The 16,401-nt window shown below is 33.1% G+C and overlaps 1 protein-coding gene across 1 annotated transcript; it reads left to right on the plus strand.

Moving 5' to 3' along the window:
- The first annotated feature begins 3,003 nt into the window (after positions 1–3,003).
- On the plus strand, positions 3,004–4,897 carry LOC129870437 (RING-H2 finger protein ATL51-like). The gene has a single exon (XM_055945232.1). It carries the CDS (start codon positions 3,145–3,147, stop codon positions 4,303–4,305), a length of 1,161 nt encoding a protein of 386 aa, XP_055801207.1. The 5' UTR covers positions 3,004–3,144; the 3' UTR covers positions 4,306–4,897.
- Positions 4,898–16,401: the final 11,504 nt, after the last annotated feature.

Consider the following 16,401-nt stretch of genomic DNA (forward strand, 5'->3'; position numbering starts at 1 on the left):
GAATCAAGTATATGAAGTTCAAACAATGACTTTTAAAATGCTAATTGGGCCTTCATTGTATGAAAAGGTAAAATTAAAATAAACAAAATAAGTTTGAATATCTCTATATATTGAATAATTTGGCCCTACCAATGCACAGTCCAACACTACACACCACACCGACTACTGCCACCCTTCCAATAAAAGTCAAGCTAAGTGATACCATTTGATTAGGCAATGAAATCTAAGAAAAAAATAAAGATGTTTGAAATATATGATCCCAATTCTCAAATAAGTTTAAGTTTTAGATATTTGTGTAACTATAAATTATTTTACTAAGGATAAAAGTAGAATTTTAAAGTTAAATTTTTGTAAATATAAAAAGGTGACATTATTTTTTAGACAAATTTTAAAAAAAGTGTGACACATAAATCGAAAAAAGAAAGTAAAAGAAATCTCCCCATATATTCCCTTGAACATTTTTATTTGTCTACTATTCTAATAATAAATTTTCACTTTTGCTATAACTTTTAACATATCAAAAAAATAAATAAATCATGTTTTACCCTTAGCATTGAGTATTTATTCTTCAAATTATTTTCTAAGGGGTCGCTTGGTCAAATAATTTCGGAATTAAATTATAGTACCACTCAATTTGTCGTTTGGTTAGCAAGTCCGGAATAACTTATCTCGCGATTAATAATTAATACTGGAATAAGTTATCCCTCCTCTTGAGTGGTATAGTAATCCCGAAATAACTTATTCCGAGATAAAGTAGGTAAATGACAAAAATATCCCTTTAAACCCTTTTTATACATCACTTTTCACATTGGTATTTTTGTAAACAAATAATTTATTTAAAATTTATATAATGCATATTTTTTTGAATGCAACAAACCAAACACTCAATAAGAAATAATCTCATCACAATTTATCTCATCATAACTAATTCCATCATAACTTATTCCGTCATAACTAAATTCATCATAACTTGTATTCAAATCAAACGATCTCTAAGACCTATATTAAATATCATTAATATGTATATTATAATAAAATGCTCATAATTAATTATTATATTTTAAGAAACATGTAAAATTTAAATTGAATAAATAAAAGTGAATGGATGGACTTTGTTTTATTAATCAATTGTTGGAGAATGTGTTTAAATAAAGATCATTTTACAAGCTCAATTCACCACATAAACACTAGTTTCTACATTTGGTTGACCTACCCTTTAGGTATTATTATTTGTGATGGACCAAAGGCCAAGTGTAAACAAAGAGACATACTAATGTGAATGGATTTTTTTCAAGTTTTGATTGAATAGTCATGTTGGCCATGCCGCATGGCCCATGCTTCTCATAATTTCGATATTCTATCTATTTCATATTAATTGAATTTTTAAAGTAATATACATATATTAAGAAAAGTATTTAAAGATAAAATTTGAATCATACTTTTCACTATTGTCTTTTGTAAAATCATAAATATAATTTTTCAAGTAGTGTGATTTATTACTAGAAAATATAAAACTTCAATAAATGAAAGGACAAATATGAAAAAAAGTATCAAACATCCATCTTGAACTTTGAACAATTCAATTATTTTGAACAATAAAAAATCCCTTAGAAATTCAATTAATATGAAATAGAGGGAGTATAATTTTGATCTCTTTAATTCATCTTAAGATTTTCGAGTTTCACAACTTTGAGTACTCCTCAAATTTTAACTCAAAAGAAAGCTTCTCAATAATTGAATAATAAATGTTCTTATATTACCCTTAATTAATTTCCTTTTCATTTCGATGTTAAATTATTTATCTAAAGTAAATTTTATGATAAGCTCCTTCTTGAGTTCAATCTACAATAGTTTGTTGATTGTAATACATCTTATTTTAATTTATCTAAAGTAATTCAACTCGATACAAAAGTAAAATAAAATAAAAGATCTGACACATGCATATTACTAATTGATTTTTTGATAATTCATGATCAAATACAATTTAGAAAGAGTTGTACGTCTACATAACTTACCTCCCGGATCAAGAAAGGAAAGTCTCAAATATATGTAGAACTCTTGATATTGCTTTGTTTTTCTCTTCTTCTTTCCTAGAGTTGCAATTCTTTTGTGCAGTTATAAAAACATATCATTAGGAGTTGAATAAAACAACTAAAATTAAATTATTTTAAAATATAAAAAGATATAATACATCATTTTCTATACTAGTACAAACCCAAATAACGACTTAATCAACGAAAAAAAAGAAAGGCAAACCACTTTCAAATCCCTCGTAAGACGGATCTAAGATCTTAAAATTTTGAAAATTATGAGTTCATGATAATTTTTAAACGAATTTATAATAAAAATTTTAACACAAATATAAAATTTGAAGGTGAATTACTGAATTTTGTCAAATTCGCATTTCTGGTTAGATTCATCCCTGGCCACTAATACTTTGGTTAGATTTACCCTTGGCCACTAATACCTTATATGTCACTGATTAATTGATTTAATTCTACTAACTAACTTGCTAAACGAGTTACAATACCGTATTAATACTCGCTTTAAATTTCATTTCTCTGAACTGTTTTAACTATTACTTTAACTAAACAGATGTAAACAAAAATCCTAATCAGTTTTTTTTTCCAAAGCTTTATCCATAATAACAATAATAATTAATTAGTCTCCTTAATCCTTTAATTACGTGATGTAAACCTCCGCAACATAGTGCGGGAAAACATTTCTTGACTCTCACATATCCACCACAAATCTTAAAATCTCTTGCAAATTCTTCTCTGAAAAAAAATTATAAAACCTAACAAACAGACCCAAAAATTTCTCTTTTTTACTTTAAACAGCTCAGATGTAGCTTAACTGAGAAAATTACAAAAAGGGGTACAATTTTCTTGAAAGATTTTCTTGAATTTGTGTATTTTAAGGTACTTTTAGATTCACTCTACTCATTTTTCATCTTCCTCTATTGTTGTCTCTGTTTTGTTTTTTTTTTGAAAAAAAATCCAAAAAGGGGTTGAAGTTTTCTTGGTTTCTTGAAAGATTTTCTTGAAAATTTCAATTTTTTTCCAAAAAGGGGTTACTGTTTTCTTGATTTCTTGAAAATTTTTTTAAGGTAGTGTAGTTTCACTCTACTCATTTTCATTCTTGATGGCTTGGTATAATAGGAAGATGGTAGTTGTTATTAAAGATAAAATGGCTATTTGTTTGAATTGTTCACCAGAAAGGTGTCCTAAAGAATGTGGGATGAGACAATTTTTGTCTCCCCCTTCTAGTCCTATTAGAAGTGAAAATCATCATATGCCTTATTTTTTTGTTATTTTGCTTTGTGTACTTGGGGCAGTTTTTGTGTTCATTTGTTATATGATTACTCTTAGACGATACAACATGAATACAAGGAGAAGTAATGAAAATTTGAGTGGAAATGGTGAGGGTTTTGTTGATGAGAATAATGGGACAGATATGGATCATCCAATTTGGTATATACATACAATTGGACTACCGCAATCTGTAATTGAGTCGATACCCGAGTTTAAGTATAAAAAGATTGATTCTTTGATTGATGGTGTTGATTGTTCTGTTTGTTTGTGTGAATTTGAAGAAGATGAGAGTCTTAGGCTTTTGCCTAAATGTAGTCATGCTTTTCATGTGACTTGTATTGATACTTGGTTAAGTTCACATATGAATTGCCCGGTTTGTCGTGCTCCTATTGTGTCTGATTTAAATGCTGCATTAGGGATAAACAATGTAGAAGTTTCTTCAACTGATGTGAATGGTTCTAGTGGAAATGAGGTGAATCCAGTGGAGAATGAACGTACGGGGAGTGAAATGGAAAATCAAGAATTGGATGAGGGGGAGAATCGTGAAATGAGTGTACGAGATGAAAATGTTGTTGCCTTGTCAAATGAAGAAGGGAAAATTGTGGGAATTTTGGAGAAAGTGCACGGTGTTGTTGATGAAAAGGGGAAGGGAAAAGGGTTGCGAGTATCTAGTGATTTAGCTGAGCATCGAGTTAAAGTAAACAACGTAATGCAGACAGCATTGAGGTCAGTTTCAATGGATCCATCAGCTGTTTTAGTGGTTCGTCGTGCTATGAGTCAAATGAGTTTGGGAAATAGCGGTGAAGGGTGTTCTAATTCGAAAGATCAACTTGCTGAAGGGAAGGCTGAAAATTCTGATGCAGCTGCAAAGAGAGGAAATAGAAACTCGAGGTTATATGAAGCGATGAAGTGTTCTTCCTTTGGTCGTTCGTTGCAAAAAGTACCAATTTGTATGAAGAGGTCCTTCTCTTCTAGTGGTATCCACAAGTGAAAAAGAGGTCAAGAACACATAAGTGACAATCAATCAATGTAAGTGAAGCTTTTAAATACTTTGCTTTCTTGAATTTCAGTAGGAGTTCAAGTTTTTGCATTTGGAAACATATCGAAAACATATTGGCAAATAGTGCCCACATAATAAGAACTGATGAACAGCTGAATTGAGCTGATTCACAAATGTCAAAGAAACCAAAAAAGAATTATGAATTGTCTAAGTTTCATTTGTCAATGTTGTTGATGCACTTAACAAGCAAAGATAGTACTGTGAATTCGATTTGGCCCTCTTCAATTTGTGTCGATGAAGGCAGAAATATATCGTTAACGATATTTCTTATGAATCTGAATGATATCTAAGGTTCTTGACATAAACAGAATCAAATTCAGGAATTTCACTTTGTTGAAAGGAAAAAGATACTATTTGTGCTGATGAAGGTGCTTGGAAAATTTTGGAACATAGTACAGCATGCTGAATGCTTTTTATATTTGTTACCATCTGTCGTCTATTATGTTTTAGTTACCACATTATTTCGTTGTTGTTAGTGTTTTTTGGTTCTTACCTTATTAATTAGACACGTTTTCTTTAATCCCGTATTTTCTTTTTCATAACTACTTTGATTTGCTCCACCTAAGGCAAGAATCTTTTGGAAACAACCCCTCTACTTTCATGAGTAGATGTAAGGTCTATGTGCACTCTACCCTTCCTATACCCTACTAGCGATATTGCATAGGATATGTTGTTGTTGTAAGCACATCAACATTTTCTCAAAAAAAGAAAATAACTTTGTTAGTCTTGCAGCAGCAAAGACAGTAAATTTTGTCAAGGGTATTCAATATCTAATATATATGTATAATAGGATAATGTTTCACCTATACACACAATATAATTTTCCGACAAAGGATATTTAATTGGCCATTTTCCGGCCGGCGATAGCATAGTATACGTTTGGCACTAACAGTGCTCTGAATTAGGTGTTCTATTAGGCTATGTTTATAATATCAGGTCACTCAAATAATATTTAGTTGGTGAATGTAATTAATTTTAGTCGATCGATTAAATATGTAACCCGTCCTCCTTTAAATTCACCACGTACATCAGTAGGTGAATATTGTTGTCGATGCAATTAAAGCATATATTATGCGTCTTTCAGAAGATTTATACTGCATAAAAAATAAGCCTTCTTTCTCATACTAATACAAAATTGAATAAATTAAATCAGTCATAGAATCTAAATTCCAATTCTGATCACAATTTCCAAGGAACAATCAATTAAACTAATTTTCCAGCACCACAACAACAACAGGCCCAGTATAATCCCACCATGTGGGGTCTGGGGAGGGTAGAGTGTACGCAGACCTAACCCCCACCTTGAAAGGTAGGGCGGCTGTTTCCGAAAGACCCTTGGCTTAAGAGAGAAGAACAAGAGAGGAAAACCAAGGAAAACAAGACATAGGTCAGTAGAGCCAAGCATATCGAAAACAATATAAAAATATGAATAATGAGAGCGAGAAAGTCAGGGTAGGAAAGACCGGAAAGAAAAGAGCATTAACTACTATAGATAAATAGGATACCCAAAGTAAACCGGACCAACAAATATAAGCAGTAATCAAATGCAGAAATCAAATGTTAATAAACAAATGAGCAAAACTACGACTACTATGGAGAAAAGATAAGCCACCTAGCCCACTATCTTAGTCTGAGTCCTCCACAGCCTCCTATCTAAGGTCATGTCCTCAGTGAGCTGCAACTGTGCCATATCATGTCTAATCACCTCTTTCCAATACTTCTTTGGCCTCCCTTTGCCCCTCCTGAAACCGTCCATAGCCAACCTCTCGCACCTCTACACTGGAGCATCTGTGTCTCTCCTCTTCACATGCCCAAACCATCTCAGTCTCGCTTCCCGCATCTTGTCCTCCACCGATGCCACTCCCACCTTGTCTCGAATATCTTCATTCCTAATTCTATCCATCCTAGTGTGCCCACACATCCACCGCAGCATTCGCATTTCCGCGACTTTCATCTTCTGAACATGAAGTTTCTTGATTGGCCAACACTCCGCCCCGTACAATAGAGTCGGTCTAACCACCACTTTGTAGAACTTGCCTTTGAGTTTTTGTGGCACTTTCTTATCACACAACACTCCGGAGGCGAGCCTCCATTTCATCCACCCTGCACCAATATGGTGTGAAACATCGTCGTCGATATTCCCATCTTCTGAAATGTAAATATGCCCTACCCTGTAAAAACTATTCTAGAACAGATGATTTTTTCCTAGACCATCATCATACAAGTACCTATAAACAGTATATATCAATCCTTTTTTATTGGTAAGCAAGGAACTGACGCCACAAAGGGAAGAAATGCTACTATAGAAGGTAATGTCAGAATTGCTCCTTTGGCATCACAAGAAAGAAGCTAGCAATTTTCTAAAAATATAAAGAGAAGTAGTTGTCCTTTCTAAATCCTATGCACATACACGTCAATGCATATCAAGCAATCAAATGGCTCTTAACTGGGGCCGCAAGCTGTGACATCTGGAAGAGTATAGTCAACAATTCTGCTTATGCTTGCATCTTAGGCACCTTAGTTTCTTACAAGAAAAGGTTTTGCATTTTCTGGAGTTAATGAGCTTGTTTGGTAAGGTCTTACCTATGGTGTTCATTGACCTAGAAAAGACCTATGATAAAGTCACAAGAGAGGTTCTATGGAGGTGATTGGAGTCCAGAAGTGTATCAGTGGCATACACTAGAGGATTAAAGACATGTATAATAAAGCCAAGAGCCGGGTAAAACCAGTAGGAGAAGATTTAGAACACTTCTCAGTTATGATAGGGTTGCACCAGGGATCCCTCTCTTAGCCCATTTCTATTTTTCTTGATGTTGGATGAATTGACGCATCATATCCATGAAGAGGTGTCACAGTGTATGTTATTTGCAGATGACGTAGTACTAATTGATGAGACTCACGGTGGAGTTAACGCTAGGCTGAAAGTTTGAGGACAAATCCTGGAGTCTAAAGGGTTCAGATTGAGCAGACCAAAACAAAGTACTTGGAGTGCAAGTTTAGTGATGAGAGACACAAGGTTGGCGTGTAAGTGAGACTTGACAGGCAAGTCATCCCCAAGAGACGAAGTTTCAAATATCTAGGGTCTTAAACCAGGGGAAATCATTCTGGTCTTATTTAGTTTTATCATTCGTCTTATTAGTCATACTCGCCTTTAAATTCTTGCTTGCTTGTGCTTTGATTCCTTCCCTATTGATTCTCGGTTGTACATGCCTTTAGATTATTACTTGTTTGTGCTTTTATTCCTGCCTTATTAATTCTGCTCTTTAGATTCTTTTCTTTTATGACAAGGGAAACCCGCAGCCACTAGTCTTTGGGTACGCATAGGGTAAAAACCCCGCTCCTATGCAACAGTTTGCAAACCACATAGGAGAGGTAACCTGCACTAGGCAAACTCGGTGCGACGAGCTTGACCCAGACGGCAAACTCCTTGCTTTCGCTGGCAAGGGGTTTCGAACTTGAGACCTCTAACATGTAGCCCCAAGCCCAAACCACTGGACCACTCAGAAGGGTCTCTGGTCTTTTAGATTCTTGCTTTGCCTTTTGTATTGATTCACCACGTAACCCAAAATTAGTTAAATTCCGTGACTGGTAAGGTACACAAAATAATAATGATAACAATTTAACAAAGTAGCCAATTATTGGATAATGACAAGAAACATTACAATATAGTTGAGAAGAAATTTTTCTTTTTGTTTAGGGAATCGTAGGACCTCACTGCTAAAAAAATCACTACTTTTCGATTGAAATATTGTACACTTATTAAATTAAAGGATAAAAAAATAATATTGAAAATGCTTTTAAATTCAGCATGAATTATTAATTTCATCCTATAATTATTTAACTAACTGAATTTAAATATATTTCAATTTTGCAACATGAGTTAAATATACCCTTAATTCTTTCCAAATTTAGAAGTGTTTTTGACACTTCTCTCTGCTTTTTAATTTTTATTAAAAGTCTCATGCTTTGAAACCACTTGTTATGTCATGGGTGTATATAGATTTAGTTAGTCAAGTAGAAATGTGTTATCAACAATTCAAGGATGAAACTAATAATTCAAATATATTTTCGATACATATCTAAAAAAAAATTACTTTTTCTCCTTGTTGAAGCAGGACTCGTCTATTAGTTTCTGCCTCGAGTCTCTCTTATACTATATAAGAATGGAGTATTAGATTTAGGCTTGAGTAACGAAAACATTGGTGAGAATCCAATGCCCCGGTAAAATTCCTATCAATAATAGGCCGGAATGGTGGCATCCAAAACTCGGAAATAGTTTCATCTAGAAGTTCCTCAGCATTCTGCCTTTTCGAAGACAGAGCACTCGTGGCACACACTTGATTGATTTTTAGATTCTTTTATCTGTTAGAAAAAGAGATACTCTTTCTTTCACTGCTAACCCCATTTTCTATATGCTGAAACTTTCTGTTTCGTCGAGCCCATCAGAATGGCGAATATTAGTATTGTCCATGATATTGTAATAGATGTACTGATAAAACTTCCTGTGAAATCACTTATACGGTTTAAGGTGGTTTGCAAATTATGGCGTTCAGTAATTGAAGATGCTGAATTCACCAATCTTCACCGGCGTGAGCAATGCAAAATTGATTGTCAAAAATCAAAAAATCTTTCTGGGTTGTTTTGGGATCGACACGGGAAAAATATACCAATGCACCATAAACGCCCCATCTTATTCTGTTGATGTGTCTCTTCTTGAGACTCCTCCAACAGTTTTATGTAATTCCGTATACGTGAATTCTTGCCGTGGGTTATTTCTTCTAACTTACTCTGTTTGCAATATTGTTCTGTGGAACCCAGCCATTAGAGAATTAAGAAGAATCCCTAGTCCAATCTCCCTTCACGGTGAGAAGCAATTCTATGCTTTTTATGGTTTAGGATACGACCATTGTTCAAAAGATTACAAAATTGTTTAGTAGGATTAATATATCATCCAGATGGACAGGATGTTCAACTATTTTCAACCAAGAGTAAGCCATGGAAATTGATGAATGAGAAGCTACCGGTAAGCTATGACATTCATGGTGCTGATAATATAGTTGTAGGTGATGATGGAATTGTTTATATTGATCATACATGAGTCAAGCCAAGACAAATTTATTTTATCTGTGTGTTTGAAAGATGAAAAGTTGGAAGAAGTATTATTTCAAGGTAGTCGGGAGCTAAACATTGAACACCCATATTAGTTCCATCACTGATGGAGGATGCCTTTGTTTGGCAATGTTTTAGCCCGTTGGCGGATTTCCAAGTATGGCGTTTGAATGGAACCAATTCGTGGAGTAAAGTATTAGCATTAGCAATTACGGTGCCAGTGCCTGATGATGAACGGGCTATTACCAAATTTCATGTCCGTCCTGTCGGCGTTATCAAGGATGGAGGCATGTTGTTTCGGAGGAGTTGGAGATGAATTACTAGTTTACTATTCAAAAAAACAATACTTTCAACAAATTCAAATCACTGGACTTGAAGTCAGCATTTTCTATTATCCCATTGCGACATATTTGTATGTAGTTCCTAACTAAACTGTTAACATTGCTACAGCCAAAGATGAAATTTATGTTCCCTGGCCTAGTTATAGCAATCATGTTGCCCCTGGATTGGTTTCATTCAATCTACACTATGTATCGGAGGCCAAAGTCTATGTCCTCCTCCGAGTAATTACTATTTTTGGAATGAATAGGTTGGAGTAGTGCCTAACTCCTCAGGTAAAGATGGAACTTTGATTAAAAAAAAATTCTTTTAATGGCATAATTTTAAAAAATGATTTTTTGGTAATTATAGTGATCATTAATTCCAAAAGCCATGTGAGATTTTTTCTACTGCTTCATAGGAAAATTTATGAATCCCCCTCGACACAAATTAATAGTTCGGTTTCTCTTAAAACTTTAAGCTACTAGTTTCACTCTGCTCTTTTTTTATCTTCCCTGTTTTCCTCTTTTCGTTTTCTTGATGAGTTCCTATATATATAATAGGACAATACTAGTCATAATGGCAAAATCAAACTCAATCCGTCCAATCCGTTTAAGTTTGGATTGGTTATTTGGGTTAATATGTAATCCGAATTGACTCATGAGAAATCTTGTTAAAATATTTTTTAAAAACTTTTTTTTCAATTGGATATGTTATATATAGTCATAATAAAGAAAAATAATAATTTTATTAGGTACTAAAATAGTTCAAAAAACAAATAAAACAATTAAACTTAGTAAAAATTGAGTTGGTTTGGATCTTGACTCGTTATATAACTCATTATCTAATTCATTTTGACTCAAACAAATTTGGGTTGGATTGAGTCTTGACCCAATTGTTGTCCTAATCCATTATGACCCTTCCAAACTTGACCTAACCAGCCCAATTGTCACCCCGAATAATAAGTGAAAAATTGGTTATTTGTTTAAATTGTTCACCAGAAAGGTGTCCTACTGAATGTGGGATGGGTTTTTCCCTTAATGTAGCCACGTTGGAAAAATTACCTCATATATGTACGTAAGATTTTACATTACATCATATAAATCTATTAATTAGGAATTACTAATGCAATAACTTAATTATGAGTGATAACAGATCCAAATTAATTTATTTAATATAAATTTTATTTATTTTTTATTTTTCATATTTAATGTTGATGAGGAATAGAAGGAAAAGAAGTTGATGAGGGAGAGTAACCTGGTAAAGGACAAGGAGAAGGAAGACTAGTAGATGTACTAGAGAAAGATGCAGCAAGGGAATAGTGGTAAAAGTTGATAAGATAGAGCTATCTAGTAAAACAGAAACATATTAAGGCGCAAGTACGGATGAAAAAGAAGTAGATGACGAATTAGTACGACGATTAATAGAATTAGTAGGATTAGTAGCACTCCACACGATTGGGGCGTTACGATCACCAGTATCAGTATGATTAGTAGAATTAATAAGATTAGTACGATTTGCAAGATCACCAAGATTATCATAATTGCCAGGATCAGGATCTTGTGATTGCCTGATGATTGTGATCGAAAACTGCGACAACAATAGCAAACAAAGAAATCGAAAAAACTATAAGGCGAAGTGATGAGGAAGAATATGATTGCCAAGCGAATTCTAACCCTAATCAAAGTGAATTTGTGAAAATATTTTAAGATGCATAATTGTTAGTATATTTGAAATTATTTTTGAGCAGAAGCCATCGATGACCCCTTAAAGTTGGCACCAAGTTTCACTTAGACACCTCAACTAAGCAATGTTCATTTTAGACGCCTTATGTAGGATCTCGTTGTATCATTTTGACACTTTTTTTTCAATAAGCAAAACTAAGTTGTTTCTTTCTTTTTAATGAGAAAAGTTTACTTTTTCTATAAATAGTACTCCATCCGTTTTAATTTGTTGTCCAATTTTGACATGAGACAAAATTTGAAAAAAGTAAAGAAGAATTTTCAATTTTATGGTCTTAAACTAAATTAGATATGTATACCAAAATATATTTTAATCTTGTGGTCTTAAACATGTCATGTGAAAAATTAAATTTAAAAATTGACAACAAAGAAAGAAACATTCTTTAATGTTTTAAAATGTACTAAAAAAAAGTAAGACAAATAAATTGAAAGACACACTATAATTTTTTTAAAATAAAAAACTTATAACATATTACGCCCTAGGAAGATACCTTAGACGTGGTCGGCACTCAAAAACCATAGCAAAACTAAATTTTGTAAAGTAACATAATTTTTTCTTTTTTTCAGTACGAAAAATGGTAACATTCATTCAATCTTGATTCAATAAGGATATGAAATCTTAATTAAAAATGATATCTAGATTGGAATTTTAGTTTTTGAAAAACACTGCATACACAAAGTAGTAAGAATTAAATATTTTGAATTTTTATTTAGATATCAATTGGATACATTGTTACACTTAAGGTTTTCAGATAAATATTTGTAATGATCCGAACCATCGTTAGTTAAGATTAGAAGAAAACCAAAAGTTTTACTCGACTGGTCCCACCATCCCGCTAGAGAGGGGTGGTCCTGCATTAGCGGCACCACTAAAGCGGGAATGTGGTTGCCAGAGTGGGAGGTCGTGGGTCAGAACTTAAGTCGCAAATCTCCCCCGACTTCTCCCAAGTGTAAGTTAGAAGCGAGGTTACTGCAAAAATCCTCCAAAGGTTGTTCTTGACTTGGGAAGGAGAGGGTCAGGAATCTCAGCATTGGAAGGCTTTCAACCGATGGGATTCAATTCGGTCTTGCCTTTAGAACACCTGGAACGAAGGATTTCAACATGCATTATCTCTCCACAGTTGTTTGGTGCCCAAGTAAGCTAGGCTTCTCTTTTCTAAGTAGTAAATCTATACCTATTGTGTAGTATAGAAGAGAATTTAATGAGAAATCGTATAACTAAGCTGTGAGTCATGGGTCACGGATAAAAAATCGATTATGTTAGGGTTTAATTCGAATGTGACTTGGGTAAAAAGACGTTGTGATGATTGAGGAAGTTTATTGATTTTGATATTATTGCATAGAGACGGCTAAATTGTAATGGGTATAGTAGTGTGTATATAATATATAAAACAAGTATATATTGAATATAAACCTTAAGGGTTCGATAGCGTAGGCGATGCCATGTTTCCCGGAAATGTCTTATGTACTTATTGAGTTATTTATGATAGGCATAGGTGAGTATGATTAGGGAAAACATGTTAGACTTTATGCAAATGATCACTTGATGGTTTGTTTTGTGATGAACATGCTGTTGGTGATATAATGTGGTCAATTATTGATAGTTTATGGTTAGTATGGATGATTGGATCGGGTGTCATGTTCCGACACATATTTGGATCGAGTGTCACATTCCGATACGTATTTGGATCGGGTGTCACGTTTCGACACATATTTAGATCGGGTGTCACGTTCTGACACAGATATGACTGGATTGGGTCCCCTGAGAGGGCCAAGTATGTGTGTGTGAGTGGTTCCATAAGAGCACCTGATGATATCTGTATTTTTCATGTAATAATAATGCTAGGGAATAATGAACTATGGATTAAGGACCGGTAAGGGAACCTTTAAGTTGAGGGTGTTATTTATAAAGAATTGTGAGCAGGTATAAATTTATTGGTGGGTAAGAGGATGGGTTGTGTTAGGCCTTGGTATGCCATATGTGTTATATAAAGTAGTCTATATTCATAGGCTTAGAGGTGGAGGTTGCTTATTGACCAGTAGGGTAACATTGAAGTTTCCACGAGTAACTGTGGTAGTAGTGGTGGTTATCTAGAATCGGATTTAGTTAGGAAGTATGGTTATGGGATGGCTAGGACCCTATGTTGTGAGACAATTAGACCAAAGCCAGTGAAAATTAGGTGAAATTATTGAACGGTTAAGGTTGTTAGGTGGAGATGGTTGGAATGAATGAACATTAGTAAGGTGGGTCCATAGCCCACACGTCTCAGATTGTAACTAGAGTGGGTAGTAAATCACTGGAGCGTACAGTGGTGAAGACCTTAAGAGAGAGAGTAAGGAGCGTACTTATTTGGTTGGGGTGGACAAGTTGATAAAGTTTAGTTATTATGATTTCTCTTATTTTTCTGTTCATATACTATGCGGTGGGTATCAGATTGAACGATGATGCCTACCAGTACGTGTTGTTTGTACTGATACTACTCTTGTTATGCCACTTGGTGTAGTCTGATTGCAGGATCAGTTATGTCTCTTAGGTGAAGACGAAGACGATCGTCTAACAACTTCTTTTTTCCTTCTTTATGGTGGGAGTTGTGTCATTGTTCTTTACTTATGTTACCACTCTTAAAAGCTCTTGTACCTGTTTTAGACTAGTATCCATGGAGGTTTCATGTGTTATTTATGTACAAGTGTATTATTACAGATTTCTATAAACTTCTGGATTAATTATTCAAGTTTTGTTTTAAATTCCGCAATTTTTTTTATATAAGGGGTTAAGCGTTCTCCTATCTAAGTCATAGAGTGGGTGCCCGCACGATCCGATGGGTTGGATCGTGACAATATCAATTGGATACAACATTAACTAGTTTTTGCATGGCTTACTCGGTTGAAATCTTAATTAGATGTTGTATTTTCAGCTGGATACCAATTGCATACATGGTTAGACTTAATATTTTTAGTTGGATATCAGTTGGATACCAATTGCATTCATTGGTGGACTTAATTTTTCAAGTGGATACCAATTGGATACCATGTGGATACCAGCATTAACCAATTTTAATTTTTGAGTCTACATTTGAAAAACAAAGCATACACAAAGGATTACGTATTACATATAATAAATATTCTGAAATCGGAATTCATTGAGTTAAAAGACCGAAAACATCAAAATATGTGTTTGTCACAATAACAACTAAATTAAAATAAAAAGAAATTATGATTAGTTTTCAGCAGGATAATTTGAATGTCTTTCTGTTGTGTCCCTTCCGACGACATGCGTTGCACGTGTTATATAATTTCTTCCATTTGAAAATCAACATACTTTCCTATTCTATCATAAATTTAATGTCATAGAATTACATGATACCAAAGTAGAAACAACTTTTATACACATTTTATATCAGAATCATGCAAATGCATATGCATTTTGTAACAAAGTCATACCAAAATTCATACAAACTGTAACAAATATCTATATGTTGACACAGTATGTCAAATTTTCATACCATTTTAATGCCACATATAACTATAAATTAGATATCGAAAAAACTAACATATTCTATAACTATACCAAAATCATACCAAAATATACAATATTCATGCCAAATAGATACACTTTTTAATAGTTTTATACGAATATAATACATACTTTATACTAATAATATATTATTTTCTTGCAACAACAAAAATCGTTGTCAATATAAAAGTATAACAAATTAGTTCTAAAATTATGCAAATTTCATATCATGATATATATAAAAAAATACTGAATATACTCAGAAGTCATTATTTTGTACAAAATTGAATTAGACATAAAATTCTTTGACGCATTATCCATTTTAAAAAGGATAGTGTCAAGTAGTAGCCGTTGTCTTTTTCAGTTGCAAAACTTATCCTAATGCAAAGTCTAATTTGTCTTTCTCCAGATAATTAGAAGGCCGCAATCAAATTTCATGGAAACACTCCAGTTGGATATCACACAAAGTATGCGTGCAATTCTTGTCGACTGGATTATGGAGGTAAGTTGGTGTTTATCTAAAAAAAAATAAGAATCTGAATAGTCGAAGCATATTGTGTTATGTCGTCCAGTGTTGACATTTTCTAATTATTGACACATGATTCATCTTGAACAAATAAATGTGAAAAAGATTAATTTCGTAATAGTATTAACTTGGACAAGGTAAACAAATGAAATTTTTTTACACAAACAAAAAAAAAATTTAAAAAAGGAAACAAAATTATTGAATATCAAACGTGTACAATCTCATCTACCACTATGTTGAATAAGTATTGATAAGAATCTTTCACTTTCTATGATAATGCCAATTAAATTTTCTTTCAAATTGATGAAAAGTTGTTGGACAGAGGAGAAAGACAAGACGTAGGAGACAAAAAAAATCAGTTTGGAAGATATCGTACAAGATTGAACTGATTGAGAAAATAAAGGAATTTAATTTCATAATTTGTTACCACTGTCCTGATTGAATACATTTATAACCTTTTTCTTTAATTCATTCATTAATACATTAATTACTTATTGCATAATATTTTAAAATTTGTTATAACTTGATAGATTTTTACTGCTACAATCTAAAACTTATAAAATCCTGTTATAACTTAAAATATATTATCTTCATAATGACATTAAGAAATTTTTCACAAAATAAATGACATATTTATTTTTTGTTTTAGTATTTTAGTCTAGAATGTTCTGTTAAAAGTTTACTAATTTCTAGAAAGAACCGGCAGAAGTCATGTATATTCTGGTAATTCTATAGCAAGATCTGGTTGCCATGGCCCTGTAGTTTAGTGTTTTCTCTCTTGGTATCTAGTTGTTTTGTCTTCATGTGAACATCTTTCT

The sequence above is a fragment of the Solanum dulcamara genome, chromosome 10, assembly GCF_947179165.1.
Source record: "Solanum dulcamara chromosome 10, daSolDulc1.2, whole genome shotgun sequence".
NCBI lineage: Eukaryota > Viridiplantae > Streptophyta > Magnoliopsida > Solanales > Solanaceae > Solanum > Solanum dulcamara.

Excerpts from the sequence above, each read along its gene's own strand:
- LOC129870437 (XM_055945232.1), top strand. The coding sequence starts at position 3,145 with ATGGCTTGGTATAATAGGAAGATGGTAGTTGTTATTAAAGATAAAATG.